The 16,931-nt window shown below is 34.4% G+C and overlaps 1 protein-coding gene across 23 annotated transcripts in view; it reads left to right on the forward strand.

The window, feature by feature from the left end:
• rims2b (regulating synaptic membrane exocytosis 2b) overlaps window positions 1–16,931 on the forward strand; it is a 247,215-nt gene that overhangs the window by 149,997 nt on the left and 80,287 nt on the right. For 20 of the 23 annotated variants that reach the window (XM_073821676.1, XM_073821684.1, XM_073821685.1 and 17 more), the window contains 6 exons: window positions 1,812–1,859; window positions 6,168–6,298; window positions 8,444–8,615; window positions 8,893–9,046; window positions 11,163–11,189; window positions 14,326–14,394. In XM_073821676.1, the coding sequence (XP_073677777.1) occupies window positions 1,812–1,859; window positions 6,168–6,298; window positions 8,444–8,615; window positions 8,893–9,046; window positions 11,163–11,189; window positions 14,326–14,394 (601 nt within the window). The remainder of the gene's footprint in view (window positions 1–1,811; window positions 1,860–6,167; window positions 6,299–8,443; window positions 8,616–8,892; window positions 9,047–11,162; window positions 11,190–14,325; window positions 14,395–16,931) is intronic. The other 3 variants (XM_073821679.1, XM_073821680.1, XM_073821682.1) reach the window with 3 other exon arrangements.

The following is a 16,931-nucleotide window of genomic DNA, read 5'->3' on the forward strand; positions in this document are numbered from 1 at the left end:
TAAATGAAAAGCAATAACCTGTCTTTATTAGACATGAATTGCATTATTAATTAATTGCATAGTTCTTAAAATGTTTTACAAATACATAAATGTGTATTTGCTTAAATGTGTATTAGTTCATTTACACAGAAACATTACACTTCATTTTTTTGCTATAAATTAATAACTTTTTTGATGTTTTTGCAAACCTTATTTATTTATTTATTTATTTATTTATTCATTCATTCATTCTCTTAACCCTACTAATCCTAAACGTAACCACTTTACAAAAAATGTCAAAGGCAAAAAAAATATTATTTTTTTAAAATAAGATTTGTATATTTGTATTTCCTTTGGCAATGTAAGTAAATGAACATTACATAAAATAAATACAGATACACTTTAGATTGCATTGTTTAAATACATAAGTTAGCGTTAGGATACAATGAGTAGAAAACAAAGAACACATTATTAAACTCTTTAGATATAAGCTAATTAAATTAATTAGTAAATTTCAGTGACAATGAATGAAGAACTCACTATTGCACATAGCTTATTAACAATTTAGAAACTATAGTTATAAACTATGAATTAACCTAAAACTAATAGTTTGAAAATCATAAGTATTTTATTACTGTATACTTGTATAAGTGCTTCTCATCTGTGGTCCTAGTAAGTAAAATTAGTACAATTTCTGAAGAGAAAAAAAACAACATTAATCAGGTTCAGTTTGGATCAGTACTATATAATATATTGTTCTGTCTTACAGTGAAGAGATTTAGTATGTTAATCGCACTTTTAGGATATCATTGACATAGGGCTGTAAAATCGATTAATCGCGATTAATCGCATCCAAAATGAGCGTTTGTGTTTACTTAAAGGGGTCCTATTATGCTTTTACACTTTTTTTTGTTATTTTAGTCAGTGTGTGTACAACGGCATAGACAAGTGTTTCTCTCCATCAGTCCAAAACAAGTCAATCCATAATAAAAAGTGCCTCACATGACTCTGGATGGATCAGATAAAGCCTCCTTTAGCAATCTGATGTGTTTTTGTAAGAAAAATATCTAATCTAATCTAGCTTGTGCAGTACACAGAACATGCAGCTTTGGGAAGGGGCGTGGCACGACTAAAACGCTGTTAAAGCTGTTCGCCAATCGCAACGCAGTGGGACTGCTAACCAATCACAACACATTTTGTTTTTCGGAAGGCGGGCATTCATCAAACCCAGAACTAATCGAGCCATTTGTGCAAGCCAGGGATAAAGCTATTGTAATAATGTAAATTATGTGAGAAGTAATGCATGTTATTTGAGAGCATGTTCTAGTGAGCCCCCAAAACAAAATAAGGACTATGTAAAAGAGCATAATAGGACCCCTTTAATATATATATGTGTGTGTGTATTTATCTGTAAAAAAAAAACACACACACACATGCATGTATATATTTAAGAAATATATGTAATAATACACAAAATTAAATTTTGGATGCAATTAATTGCGATTAAACAAATTTACAGCCCTATATTGACATGAAACCTGCAGTGATGCATCTTAATGTGGCAGATTTGAATGTATTTTTTTTTTTAAACATGTGTTTTTGTTGTTGTTTTTTACATTGCATTATGCATTATGTTTTGACACACGTTCTTTCAGCTCTAAGATGCTCGTAATGTTTGAGTTTGAATCAGTTTGATATGTGAATAAAACTGTCTTGCGTCACTCAGTTAGGCTAAATCTCTTCTCAGATGGGTTGTTTTGATTTGTGTGCCTCTGTGCAGTTTTGGTTTAGTTGTACTGCTTTTGTTTTCTTTGTTAATTTTGCTTATCCAGAGTCCATGCCTTAGTAGAAGAACCACGCCTTTTGTCCCTAGGGTCCAGGTAACATCGTCAGACTTCTCTCTCTTTTTCTCTGCTCAGTCTCTTTTGAATCTTTTCTTTCATTTCTGGCAGTCTTTCTCAATCCTTCATTACTCTTTCTCTCTCTCTCTCTGTGCGTTATTTGGAAAATGCACTGCAGGAAAACGGCAGCATTCCAAGTTTCTCCCCCTCCCCTCGCTCTTTTGTTCAGATTTTATTTTTCCCCCCAAAGTTACACGTCATCGCCCTTGCGATTTATAACCACAATTCATAAGAGCTGTTTCGTTAAAACAGTATGAATTTTGCTTAATTAATTGAACGGCCATCTTGCTGAGGCTGAAATATTCTGCATGAATTATATACCTGTTTTTAATCGCTCATTTTTAAACGTGGCATGGTTTTAGCATCATTTACTAAATTAAATCTCTTTAAATTTTAAACAGATTTTTTTTAGACAGACATTTTTCATTCTTTCTCATGTAACATGGAACGTTATATTTGTTTTACATTGTATAGGAAATAGTTTGTTACTAGTTTAAACGTAGTATTACAGATGCATTAGTTTATTATTTTTAGTACAAAAGAGGCCTGGTTTGGATCAGTGCTATCAAATATTATGTTCTGTGTTACAGTGAAGAGATACAGTTTACCACATTTCTGAGATAATATTGCATTTTCCAATGTAGAACATTTCTCTAAACTTCATAGATAATAAACAAATTGTACCAAAGACTATTTAGGCAAACCTGTATGACTTTCTTTCTAATGTGGAACGCAAAATATTAAAATTATCATAAAAAGATTGACAGAAAATTTGCAGTGATTTTTTATATATATATATAGTACACAGTAGTGTAAAAAAGTGTTGGCCCCCTTCCTGATTTTTCTTTTTCTTTTTGCATGTTTGTCACACTTTAATATTTCAGATCATCAAACAAATTTAAATATTAATCAAAGATAACACAAGTAAACACAACATGCTGTTTTTGAATGAAGTTTTTTATTATGAAGGGAAAACAAAATCCAAACCCACCTGGCCCTGTGTGGAAAAAGTGTTTGCCCCCCTAAACTTAATAACTGGTTGGGCCACCCTTAGCAGCAACAACTGCAATCAAGTGTTTGTGATAACTTGCAATGAGTCTGTTACAGCGCTGTGCAGGAATTTTGGCCCACTCATCTTGGCAGAATTGTTGCAATTCAGCCACATTGGAGAGTTTTCGAGCATGAACCACCTTTTTAAGGTCATGCCACAGCATCTCAATAGGATTCAGGTCAGGACTTTGACTAGGCCACTCCAAAGTCTTCATTTTGTTTTTCTTCAGCCATTCAGAGCTGGATTTGCTGGTGTGTTTTTGATCATTCGCTTCAGCTTGAGGTCACGAACAGATGGCCGGACATTGTCCTTCAGGATGTTTTGGTAGACAGCAGAATTCATGGTTTCATTTATCACAGCAAGTCTTCCAGGTCCAGAAGCAGCAAAACAGCCCCAGACCATCACACTACCACCACCATAATTTACTGTTGGTATGATGTTCTTTTTCTGAAATGCTGTGTTACTTTTACGCCAGATGTAATGGGACACACACCTTCCAAAAAGTTCAACTTTTGTCTCATCAGTTCACAGAGTATGTTCCCAAAAGTCTTGGGGATCATCAAGATGTGTTCTGGCAAAACTGAGACGAGCCTTTATGTTCTTTTTGCTCTGCAGCAGTTTTCGTCTTGGAACTCTGCCATGCAGGCCATTTTTGCCCAGTCTCTTTCAACTGAGGCAGGAGAGGCCTGCAGTTCTTTAGATGTTGTTGTGGGGTCTTTTGTGACCTCTTGGGGGGCAAACACTTTTTCACACAGGGCCATGTCGGTTTGTTTTTTTTTCCCTTCATAAAAAAACCTTCATTTAAAAACTGCATGTTGTGTTTACTTGTGTTATCTTTGATTAATATTTAAATTTGTTTGATGATCTGAAACATTAAAGTGGGACGAACATGCAAAAATAAAATAAAAAATCAGGAAGGGGGCCAACACTTTTTCACACTACTGTACAGTAGTCAACATTTGAAGTGGATCAAAACCTTAAATTAAAGTTGTACTAAAGCCAAAACAATACCTGTTCTTGTCTTTTTTGACGAACTGTATTATATGTTGACATATATTTGATTTATTTATTAGATTTATTTTTTAAAAATATAGTAAGTATTAAAAAAAGATTTCTGTTCCACAAAGAAAACATTTATATGGGTTTGGAGGAATATGAGGGATTTTCCATTTAACTGCAGTAATAAACTTCAATAGTTGTCACTGTAGTTTTTCGAAAATGTAGTTTTAGATGGAAATGTTTTTCCTGATGCAGTCAACTAATAAAAGCACAGACCTCGATACGTCTAGAAGAATCAAACGGTACAATTTGTTTGGACTGAAGCCTTCCCCCTGCTGTTTTTGCAATGGAAGCTACCTGGATTGCTGTAGTTTGTATTGAGCTCTTTCTGTTGCTTTGCTGCATGCATTAGTACTGGAGTATCTATCTAGAATAGCAAGTTCTGTCTAAAGGTGCATTTTAGACGTGTGTTTCTTTCAGCTCTAGTGATCTGGAAGGGCAAATGCTGGGAAGATTCTTTCTGCCAATTTATTTATTATTTCTATTCAGTTTATTAATTTAATAATACTATTTTGTATGTGAAAAATATTTGAAAATGATGTAACAAATATATAATTACAGTACAGAATAAATTGTGGATATTTTTAGAAGTTTGTCGAAATATTACAAACAAATTGGTGCATTTAATTATTTATTATTTAATAAATAAATAGACACAAACAGACCCATTTAGCTCATTTTAACAGATTAACACTATTCATTATTCATTTGATTATTTAATGATTTATTCTAATATTTTGTTCTCCATAATTCGTAAACTTCTTGCGATCTTCCAGTTTTTCGCCCTTCCTGTTTCAACAGTTTTTTTTAGGATTTACTTACTGTATAAGAATAGATGCATGTGTGAAATTGAATCTTTAGGTGAGTTAGCTGCCACTGAGACTTTCAAAGCTGTTTCCTTTAAATTCTGCTTTGGGTTAAAATCAGATTATCACACAAAGTGTAAGCATTTTTCATTTTGTGTTACATTTTCTTTGCTTAGTCTGTTCTGTTGTGTGGTATTTGATTTGATTTGGATTGCTGGGCTTTGAAAGTGTCTGTCAGTTTTAGAGTAGATGTGACAAAATTGCGATTACTTTCGAGTCATTTGATTGGACGAGACCTGTGGCAGACACGCCCTCATCCCTTGGCCAGCCAATAAGGGGTGGAATATTCAACATCATAGACAAGAATATTCTGGGTTAAATGCAGTTTCAAATCTATTGACATCCAAAGTAAAGAAACATTTACATAAATTATTCGTATTGGGCAAGAATGAAACAAGCATTTTTATGTAAATTGTCACCATGTATGAAGACTATTTTGTAAAACTCACTGGGTTTACCATTATTGGAAAACAGCAGTGCTATTTAATATTATGTTTAATATTTTAATATTATACTATTACAGTATTTATTGACATTTTGAATTAGCTTTAATTTAATTGTATTTTATTTTAGTCATTTTTATTTATTTTAGTCATTTTATTACTTTACTCTAAACTTTACCTTAAAATTATATTGTAGTTATTTGCCAGTGCTACTTTTGTATTGTTTTTGTTTTGTCTTTATTTTTTTAATTTTTGTAAAAAAAAAAAAAAAATAGAATTTTATATTATAAAATATATTATTTATAATATAATATATATCATATACTAATGTATATTTTATTTTACACACTTTTCTATTTTATAACTTTTTAAAAGTTTTGTAGTTTTTATTTTAGTTTTAGTTAACAATAACACAATTAACTAATAACAGTTTAGTTAACAATTATCCTAGTAAAGTGCCTTGCCCTATATTAATATAATAATATATATATATAAGTTACAAACTAAGAAAAAAATATTCTCTGCTGTGATGAAGCTGTATTTAACCTGGAATATTGAGTCCAACATAAACTCAGACCCCTAAAACTCTGTGGTATCAAATTATGTGATTCAGTGCTTAGAAATACAGTAGTTGAATTTCGTATTTGTTTTAGTGGTGAATTTAGTTGATGATAACAGACAGAAGCTGAGAGGTAGTCAGCTTAATGTAGTTGGTGTGTGCTGGTGCTGTTCCTGCTCTGGGAAAGATCTGCCAAGCATGTGATGCTGCACACATTGGGGCACATAAGGGGCTCTGCAGGTCTGCCCTGGACATTCTGGGGTGAGCTCTGCTTACAGACCTCCTAACAGAGCCCGTCTCTTCCTGCAGGTCAAGCTGTGGTACGATAAAGTAGGGCATCAGCTCATCGTCACCATCCTGGGCGCCAAAGACCTAGCTTCACGAGAAGACGGGCGACCTAGGAATCCATACGTCAAAATCTACTTCCTCCCCGACAGAAGGTATGTGCACATCAGAGTTCAGATATATCCAGCCTTTGTCCTGTCCAAATTTTGATTTTATTTAATCAAAATTACAGTAAAAATAGTAGTATTTTGAAAAATTATTTTGATTTCAAATAACCATTGTCTATTTGAATGTGTTTTAAAATGTATTTTATTCCTGTGATCAAAGCTGGATTTTCAGCATCATTACTCCAGTCTTCACACTGTAAATTTTTTTTAGATATTTTGGCTGGAAACAAGACAAAAAAAAATCTAATTAAGAAAAGCATTTTTGCAGTGCAGTGTCATCTGATCCTTCAGAAATCATTCTAATATGCCGATTTGCTGATTTTAAATTTTTTTTTTTTTATGCAAAGAAATTCCAAAAGAACAAATTAAAATTTTTAATGTAATTCTCCAAAAAAAAAAAAAAGAATATAAAAACAATTCATGTACATTATTATTAAAATTATTTTAGTTATATTTGAAAATATGTCTGAATATATGTATTTTACTTTTTTGTCTATTGGAATTGCTCTGTTCTTCTTCTTCTCCTTCTTCTTCTCCCAAATGAACCACATTTTTGAGGACCTAAACATTTTTGAAAACTCTTAGCACACATGCCAGAAATGGCGAAAATTATGTCTAATATGGGTTTCAGAACTGGGAGTGGCAACAGGGGCGGACTTTGCCATTAGGCAAAGGTAGGCAGTTGCCTTGTGCCCCGAGCCGCAAGGGGGCCCCCTCAAAAAATTTTGGTCGAGGGTTTTTTTTTTTTTTTTTACTTTATGGCAAATGTCAAAAATTCTCTGAAAAGTCATCAGAATACTTTTATATAGAATATATTTTAGGGGCACTCAGGCGCGGGCGTCCTCGAACACCACACTGTTGGACTATTCCATTATTTCACGTCGCTGCGCATCTGCTGCAGAACAGCGGAAGTGATTGACAGACGGCGTGTGTACAGAGCTAAAATGAAGCGAAGCAAAAAAGCTAAAGCTAAATCCGCCCCTGAGTGGCAAAATGGCTCGATAGTGCCACCGGTTCACATTGAACGAAGTGCCCCTCGAGCTACGTCTCACATACATGTACGAAAATTGGTACACACATGTAACACTCTAATACCTACGAAAAAGTCTGTTGGAGCAAAATCCAAAACCCAACAGGAGTCGGTTATTTTTTTTCTGCGGTACTCCTCCTAGAGGTTTATTCAGATCAACACCAAATTGTGTCAGTCTAATCTAAAGCCCTATGTGACATTAAATTGTGAAGATCTTGAGTTTTCGTTGAAGGGCATATCCTTGGCGGCCTGACAAATTTTTATGTTTCATCATGAAACTAGTCATACAGCCACCTGCTGGCCACAGTAAGTAACATGTTTTACACTGTATTACTCCTCTCAGAGATTTAATGACATCAATATTGTATTTGGTCAGTCTAATCTAAAGGCCTTTGCAATGTTACATTGTGAAGATCTTGAGTTTTTGTTAAAGGGCATGTCCATGGCAGACTGGCAAAGTTTGATGTTTCGCCATGGAAATAGAAGTTGTTGTAACTCGGCCATACAATGTCCAATTTGCCCCAAAATTCGCATGTTTGATAAGAGTCCTGGTCTGAACACATCTGAAGACCAATATTCAATTATTATCATAGCACCACCTGCTGGCAACAGGAAATGACTTGTTTTACATTAGCTTAAACATGCAATGTCCAATCTGTACCAAAACTCACATGTTTGGTAAGAGTCCTGGCCTGAAGACATCTACATGCCAATATTCAGTTGTATTCATAGCACCACCAGCTGGCAGTGGAAAGTTTGGCACATATAAATGACTTTGACATATCCCTCCTATATTTACCACTTTAAATGCATATTGCTTACCATTCGCTGTTTTCCTAAAGCCACCGGACAGCGGTGAGCCCGGGTGTGAGGGCCCTTGCAGCTTTAATTATTAATATTATTTTTTATCCTCTCTTTATAAAAGGGATTTTGACCTGGGGGAACTGAATGTGAAATATTCTGCAACCCAATTAATAAAATAATAATAGCTGTAAATTCCCAAATTCATATCTTAAAAAAAATTTGGATTGTCGTAGTGTCGCTGTGAGTTTGTAAAGTTCATATCAGCAGCTGTAAATTATGAACTCACCTGCTGTTCTCAGCGATAAAAGCAAGAGGAGAACGAAAACAGTGAAGAAATCTCTGGAGCCCAAGTGGAACCAGACGTTCATGTACTCGCCGGTGCACAGACGAGAGTTCAGGGAGCGCATGCTGGAGATCACGCTATGGGACCAGGCCAGAGTTCGAGAGGAGGAGAGCGAGTTCCTGGGAGAGGTGAGAGACCAACACCTTCCTGATGCACGTCTCTAGTCTCTAATAATGTCACGCACAGAGTCACAATATTTGCTCAGTATGATGCAAGAGAGCTGTTGTGGCAGCAATAGCAGACGTGAATAGAAGTTTTAGTTTAGAATCAATTTTTGTAACTTCTTTTAGAAAGTTTGATTGTTTAGCAAATTTATTTTAATGCAAGAAATAGTTCACATTTAAGCTCATAAAACACTGTAGGTCATGATAAATGAACATGTGTTTGATACCTATGTGTGTTTAGATTCTGATTGAGCTGGAGACGGCGCTGTTGGACGATCAGCCTCACTGGTATAAGCTCCAAACACATGACCTGTCCTCCATGCCGCTGCCGAACCCCTCGCCCTACATGCAGAGACGCCTTCTACACGGAGAAAGCCCGACACGCAGGTTACAGAGTATGTACAGCACAAACATCTACTCTTGCTGTAAACACTAACACACACTCTCAGAAAAAAAGACAAATCTGTTACTGGTACAGAAGCATCTTCAAACCATATTTACCCTAAATGGTACATATTAGTAACTTGAAGCTATATATCAATACTTTCAAAGCTTGCAGAATCTGCAAAATATTAATTATTTTGCCAAAATAAGAGGGATCATACAAAATTCATGTTATTGTTTATTTAGTACTGATCTGAGTAAGATATTTCACATAGAAGATGTTTACATATGGTCCACAAGAGAAAGTAATAGTTGAATTTATAAAAATTACCCTGTTCAAAAATTTACATACACTTAATTCTTAATACTGTGTTGTTACCTGAATGATCCACAGCTGTGTTTTTGTGTTCAGTGATAGTTGTTCATGTGTCCCTTGTTTGTCCTGAACAGTTAAACTGCCTGCTGTTCTTCAGAAAAATCCTTCAATCCTTCAAATTCTTTGGTTTTACAGCATTTTTGTGTATTTGAACCCTTTCCAACAATGACTTTGATTTTGAGATCCATCTTTTCACACTGAGGACAACTGAGGGACTCGTATGCAACTATTACAGAAGGTTCAAACCCTCACTGATGCTCCAGAAGAAAACACAATGCATTAAGAGCCAGGGGGTGAAAACTTTATGATTTTAAAGATCAAGGTTAATTCACCTATTTTGTCTTCCGGGGAGCATTTAAGTAGCTTCTGAAGGGCAATACTAAATAAAAAAAATTATATTTTACATATCATCATTCTGTTCAAAAGTTTTCACCCCCGGCTCTTAATGCTTGAATCTTCTGTAATAGTTGCATGCAAGTCTCTCAGTTGTCCTCAGTGTGAAAAGATAGATCTATTATTTTCTCTTGTGGACTATATGTAAACGTCTTTTATGTGAAATATCTTCAAGTCAGTACTAAATAGAAAATAGCGTGCATTTTGTATGATCCCTCTTATTTTGGTCAAATAACTAACATTTTGCAGATTCTGCAAGGTGTATGTAAACTTTTGACTAATGTAAGTTATTGTATTGACTATTGTAAGTTACTAATAATAGAGTGTTCACACTACAGTTGAATGTGATCTCAATCTGATTTTTCTTTCACAGTCTAAACAGCAGAAATCACATTGAATCACTTTTTCAAAATGCAGTCAGGGCCACTTTTTTATATGTGGAAAGCGACTTCTGTGTGATTTGTGTGATTTTTATGTCAGTTAGTCATCATAATTTTGTGTTTTGTTTACCGTTTGTGCAAAAAGTAAAATAATTTATGAATTTCAGTGTATTACATATATAAAATGCAAAAATGCACACACACTGTTCAAAAGTTTTTGGTTGATTTTTCAACGATTTGTTAATGTTTCTAAAAAAAGATCTCTCTTCTGCTCACCAAGGCTGCAATTACTTAATTTAAAATACAGTAAAACCAGTAATATTATTACAATTTAAAATAACGGTTTTCTGTTTGAATATATGTTTAAATGTAATATATTTCTATGAAAAAAGCTGGATTTTCAGCATCATTACTCCAGTCTTTAGTGTCACATGATCCTTCAGAAATCATTCTAATATGCTGATTTGCTGTTCAAGAAAAATTGATGATTATTAGCAATGTTGAAAACAGCTTCTGCTGCTTAATATTTTATGAAGAAGATTCTTTGATGAATAGAGCAGGATTCATTTGAGATAGAAATCTTTTGTAATATTATAAGTGCTTTTACAGTCACTTTTGAACAGTTCAATACATTTTTGCTAAATATAATTACTAAAACATTGATAAAAGTGTTTATTAAAAAAACTGGCCCCAAACTTTTGAACAGTCGTTTGTTATCTGTTTGAAATTTAAAGAACTTTACCTTTTTGAATTTGAATTTTAAAGATCATTATACGACAACGGTTTAAATGTAGCAGCTTTCAGGCTCTGGTATGAAAGTCCTGTATATTCTGTATTGTTTTGATGTCCAGAACTGATTTCAAAATGTCAATCTGGACATCACATTTTATGTATGTTTGTTTTTGTTGATGTTTCTTGTTTTCATGTTTTGTTTCCTTCAAAAATATTACTGTCTGTCCACCACTGACATATTTGCAGACAAGGGCCCGTATTTTTACAACTCAGGTAACTTTGCCCTGCTTGCTCCAGCTAGCATGTGATTGGCCAGCAGTGTGATTTTACTCTCCTCTACACTCTCAAAGTGTGATCTCCCCTCACTTCCGCCTCATGCTCTTCAGAAACCCACACTGTTCCTCACAGCCTGCATGGAGCTAACGCCCATCGCTGCTGCTACAGTACATGCCACCAGTCCTCATCTTACAGCTTTTCTGCCTGTTTAGGCCTGATCTTCACCATTAAAAATACATATGAATTCCGCCTAGTTAACAGTCCTTCCTGAGCAGAGCTGTGTGTGGACTGCTCACGCTTTTCCCAGCCTCTCACAAACCTCTCTGTGGTTGATGTTTGCTGTGTTTCACTGTTTTGATTTCAGACTAAATCTCACACCACTTGGTTCTGCTCACACTGGTCTCTTTTGTATTATTATTATTAAGGGTGTTTTCACACTTGGTCCTTTTCAGAGATCTATGAACACTCCAAACGATCTCAGACCCCTCAGCGAACCGTACTGAGACCATCTCAGAAGGTGGTCTGACTGCGGTTCGCTCAAAACGTGCATTGTGAACACGAATCATTTTTCCATTCGCAAATTTCAATGTAGTTTGGTCATCAGATGTCTCAGCTGGTAATATTATTGACTGCTTCTTCTGGCAGATTTCTACAAATTATTTGCTCACAACATATACTCGTTTATTTTCATTTCAACCACTTTCAAACTGTGTAAGAGTGGTTAAACTGTCAAAAACACCTACGGTTCATTTATACACAGTTGGTTTTGTCTCAATCCAGCATAAACATCTGGAAAAGAAATCACATGTGTATCAAAATCTGTGCATTACTGTAGTTCTAGTAAACCAGCCTAATAGAATTAGTAGAATCTGTTATTTATATGATTAATAATATGCATTTAATTTTTTTTTTCATTTCATTATTAAATTTCCTACTTAAATGCGGCTTTTAAGGATACCTATAATGTGTCTAAAATTATTTTCTTTTATTATATTTGTCCAATTATTATTATTTTTTTATCTCAATGTCATGAATGCCTTTTAAATGTCGTTAAATAGTTTCAAATTCAATTGTATCAAATTTAAGGCCCTAAAAAGTACAATAGAGACGGAAAGACAAAATATAGTCGTATAGCTAATGATATTATGAAAATTAAAAATGATTTCATTGGAAAACTATGAGCGCTGCACGTTTCGAAGTCCGGTGATGCATTGCTTTGTGTACTACCATTACCGGAGAAAACATTACAGTATATTTATGACAAAAAATAATAATTGATATTAAACCAACCATTAAACATAAATATAACAAAATGCTGTTTTTTTATGCACCTATCAAGTTTGAAATTGTGGGCTTTTTGGTTTTCATAAAGTATTTTTTAGACTAGTGGAAAGAAAACATCCAAAAAACACTGATAAGAGTTTCTTTTATAGTACTTTATCTATTTGTGTCAATAGATTTCAATTGCAATGCATATTTTTAAAGGCTGTTATGACAAAATGAGTTTTTTTTTCTCCTACACTGAGCCATAAATCTCCACTTCAGTAGCACTTACACACACCAAACTTTACATTTTTATTCCTTTACATTTTTATACAATTGTTCATATATAATTTGCTTAATTTTATACAACATTTTAGTCCTCAATTTTTTCTGAATTATGGCGTGACAAAATGAGATACCCAAAATCCCCCCTGTAAAAACTTTTGACTCTAATATGTCAAAAAATCAAACAAGAATTTTGAAACTGACTTCATCCAGTGTTTAGATTTTTGTGCTAATTTGTATGCAAATTAGTGCATATTTTATTAAATAATGCCTCATTTGCATATTTAAACCTGACATTTTTTAAAACTTGTAATACAAAAAATGTTTGCAATTATCAATGTAATCAATCAACTGGTTAAGTAAGGTGATAACTATTAGTTAATTTTTTTTGTACCCTATTCACCTGCAGTGTCTCGCCTTAAAAATGGTTTAAAGACTGAAAAGTTTTAAAAACATGTAGACCTATCTGTAAATCATGCTTTTTTACAGTCATTTTACAGTTTGATATGTTACCATAAACATTGTCCTTCCCCACTCATACGGCATTGATTTGATCTGTGCAGGTCTTAAAAAGTCTTAAATTTGAGCTTAAAAATCCTGCAGAAACTCTGTGTGCTATAAAATAAACATATTAAATATTCAAGGAAAACAATTAAAACTAAATATTACAAAGGGTGTGCAAAACGTATTAACTTACTTACTTAACTTACAAAAATATTCAAATTCTGAAATCCATAATGTCATCCATCAACACTGAACTGGACTAGATCCAAAGGGGAACAGTCTGAACACAAAGAGGTCTGAGACACCATTGCTTAAGTGGACCAAAAAAAGGATCCAAGTCCTCTTTCAGGAACAGCGACAGTGTGAACATAAAGAAAACTGGGTCCTTTTTCGCTTGGTCTACTTAAAGACGTCTGGGTTCAGTTCTTTTAAAGAGGACTCAAGTGTTAAAACATCCCAAGTCTGAACATCAGTGGGATTTTTAACATGAGCTGTAGCTTTTTTTTCCCGCTGTGACAAATGAGAAAATATTTTTAAAATGACCATAGATTGTCTGCTGTGGATATTTTGTGATATTGTGGCAGATGCATGGTATACATGCAAATCAGTAGCACCTTTGCATTAGCATGGAAATAGTTTTGACGTCAAAGTTTTAATATTAAAGTATTTTTAGTTTTGTTCTTTATTTAGTGTTAATGCACAGTATTTATTGACTGTAACACTTTAAAAGAAGATTCCATTTGTTATCAATGTAAAAAAATCTAAATGTCTAAATTCTATTTGTCAGTTTGTTTAGGTCAATTCTAAAACATGTTAACATCAAATAAATTAGTATAATTATTTCTATATTGATTTATCCCTTATAACCTGTTATGATAACATGATGCTAGTTCAGTGTGTGTGTGTCTGCTGTGCTATAACCCTTGCTAGATTACCTCACATGAACCGTTCCTTGGATTACAGCACATGGTCACGTTAAGAGGGTCTTTTCTTCATTATGACCCTCGTGATTAGTTCCTCCACCCTTCCTTTCTCTGTTTCACTCTCTCTCTCTGTCTCTCTCTCTCTCTCTCTCTTTCAGGGTCACAGAGAATCAGTGACAGCGAGTTCTCTGATTACGACTGTGAAGACGGGATTGGTGTTATCTCAGGTACAGCTAAGTCACCTCTCCCTGCTTTAGCACTGCACTGTACTTACAAAACTGAAGACTTGCGCTTCCTTGAAGCATTTCATTTGCTTCTTTTTATTATCATTTGTACTTTTATATATCATTACATACATATCAGTACATTTTTAATATAACTATTAGAAGTATTTGTAACAAACACAACGTATGTGACCTTAGACCACAAAACCAGTCATAACGGTCAGTTTTTTGAAACTGAGATTTATGCACTTAAAAGTTGAATAAAAAGCTTTCCATTGATGTATAATTGTTAGGATAGGACAATATTTGGCCGAGATTTAACTGTTTGAAAATCTGAAATTTGAGGGTGAAAAAAAAATCTAAATATTGAGAAATCACTTTTAAAGTTTTCCAAATTAAGTTCTTAGCAGAAAGTTTACAGTAAGATATGTACAAAATATCTTCGTGGATTATGATAGTATGATAGTAGATAATATCCTAATGATTTTTGGCATAAAAAATGGATATATTTGTCAAAATTATACATGCTACTTAAGACTGGTTTTGTGGTCCATGGTCACATATACACACACACACATATATATATATATATATATATATATACTTTTTGCACTTTTGTGGACACTTTGCACCATAATATGAGTGAAATGTAATTCTATACAATACAGTTCAAAAGTCTGGAGTCAGTAAGTTTTAGAAATATTTTTTAAGTTTTATAAAGAAGTCTCTTCTGCTCACCAAGGCTGCATTTATTTGACCAAAAATACAGTAAAATCATTAATATTGTGAAATAGTAAATAACTGTTTTCTATGTGAATTTATGTTAAAATGTAATTTATTCCTGTGATGCAAAGCTGAATGTTCAGCAACATTACTCCAGTCTTCAGTGTCACATGATTCTTCAAAAATCATTCTAACATGCTGATTTGCTGCTCAAGAAACATTTCTGATTATTATCAGAATATGTTAACAACAGTTGTGATAATTAATATTTTTGTGGAAGCAAAAATTGTAGAATTCTTTGAGTGGAATGTTCAAAAGAACATGATTTATTTAAAATAATAATCTTTTGTAACATTATAAATGTTTTCACAATCACTTTTGATCAGTTTAATTCGTCCTTAAATAAAAGTATAAATTTCTTAAAAAAGAAATATCTTACTGACACCAAACTTTTGAACACACAACCACACATTGATTTAATGACGCACAATCTGATCTGAATACATTAATAAATGTCTGTTGTGTTTGTAATGATCTTTTCGATGTCTGATCGTGCACGGCTTGTCCTGGTTCACACATGCTGATCAACAAATCAAATTAAAGGATATTGTCAGAGAGAAGATTACTCTGAACTTTAGCCTCCCGACTCAGCGTCAAATCCTCACCGTCGTTTCACACTGACAGCATTGGTTGTGTTCACTTTTTAGGGTGTTTTCATGTTACTGAATGAAGTGTAGATATCACTCTAAAATACAGTTGAGTGTGGTACACCACATACAGTGCTGTTAAAAGTAGTTTTACACCTAAAAATGTTTGACAGCCATTGTATGAGATCCTACTTTGCTCTTATTTTTGAGTTATAATTTGGGTTGCACTTTATTTTACAATCTTGTTCATCGTGTACAAATTAGTTGATCCCTGCTGATTTTGTACATTTGCCCACTGACCAAAAATTATCAGCCTATAATTTAATGGTAGGTTTATTTGAACAGCGAGAGACAGAATAAGCAAAACATTACTTAGTACTTGGAGGCAAAACCCTTGTTGGCAATCACAGAGGTCAGACGTTTCTTGTAGTTGGCCACCAGATTCGCACACATCTCAGGATGGATTTTGTCCCACTCCTCTTTGCAGATCCTCTCCAAGTCATTAAGGTTTCGAGGTTGACGTTTGGCAACTCAAACCTTTAGCTCCCTCCACAGATTTTCTATGGGATTAAGGTCTGGAGACTGGCTAGGCCACTCCAGGACTTTAATGTGCTTCTTCTTGAGCCACTCCTTTGTTGCCTTGGCCGTGTGTTTTGGCTCATTGTCATGCTGGAATACCCATCCATGACCCATTTTCAATGCCCTGGCAGAGGGAAGGAGGTTCTCACCCAAGATTTGATGGTACATGGCTCCATCCATCGTCCTTTTGATGTGGTGGAGTTGTCCTGTCCTCTTAGCAGAAAAACACCCCCAAAGCATAATGTTTCCACCTCCATGTTTGACGGTGGGGATGGTGTTCTTGGGGTCATAGGCAGCATTCCTCCTCCTCCAAACACAGTGAGTTGTGTTGATGCCAAAGAGCTTGAATTTGGTGTAATCTGACCACAACACTTTCACCCAGTTCTCCTCTGAATCATTCAGATATTCATTGGCAAACTGCAGACGGGTCTGTACATGTGCTTTCTTGAGCAGGGGGACCTTGCAGGCGCTGTATGATTTCAGTCCTTCACGGCGTAGTGTGTTACCAATTGTTTTCTTGGTGACTATGGTCCCAGCTGCCTTGAGATCATTGACAAGATCCTCCTGTGTAGTTCTGGGCTGATTCCTCGT

Source organism: Garra rufa, chromosome 17, assembly GCF_049309525.1.
Source record: "Garra rufa chromosome 17, GarRuf1.0, whole genome shotgun sequence".
Classification (NCBI taxonomy): domain Eukaryota; kingdom Metazoa; phylum Chordata; class Actinopteri; order Cypriniformes; family Cyprinidae; genus Garra; species Garra rufa.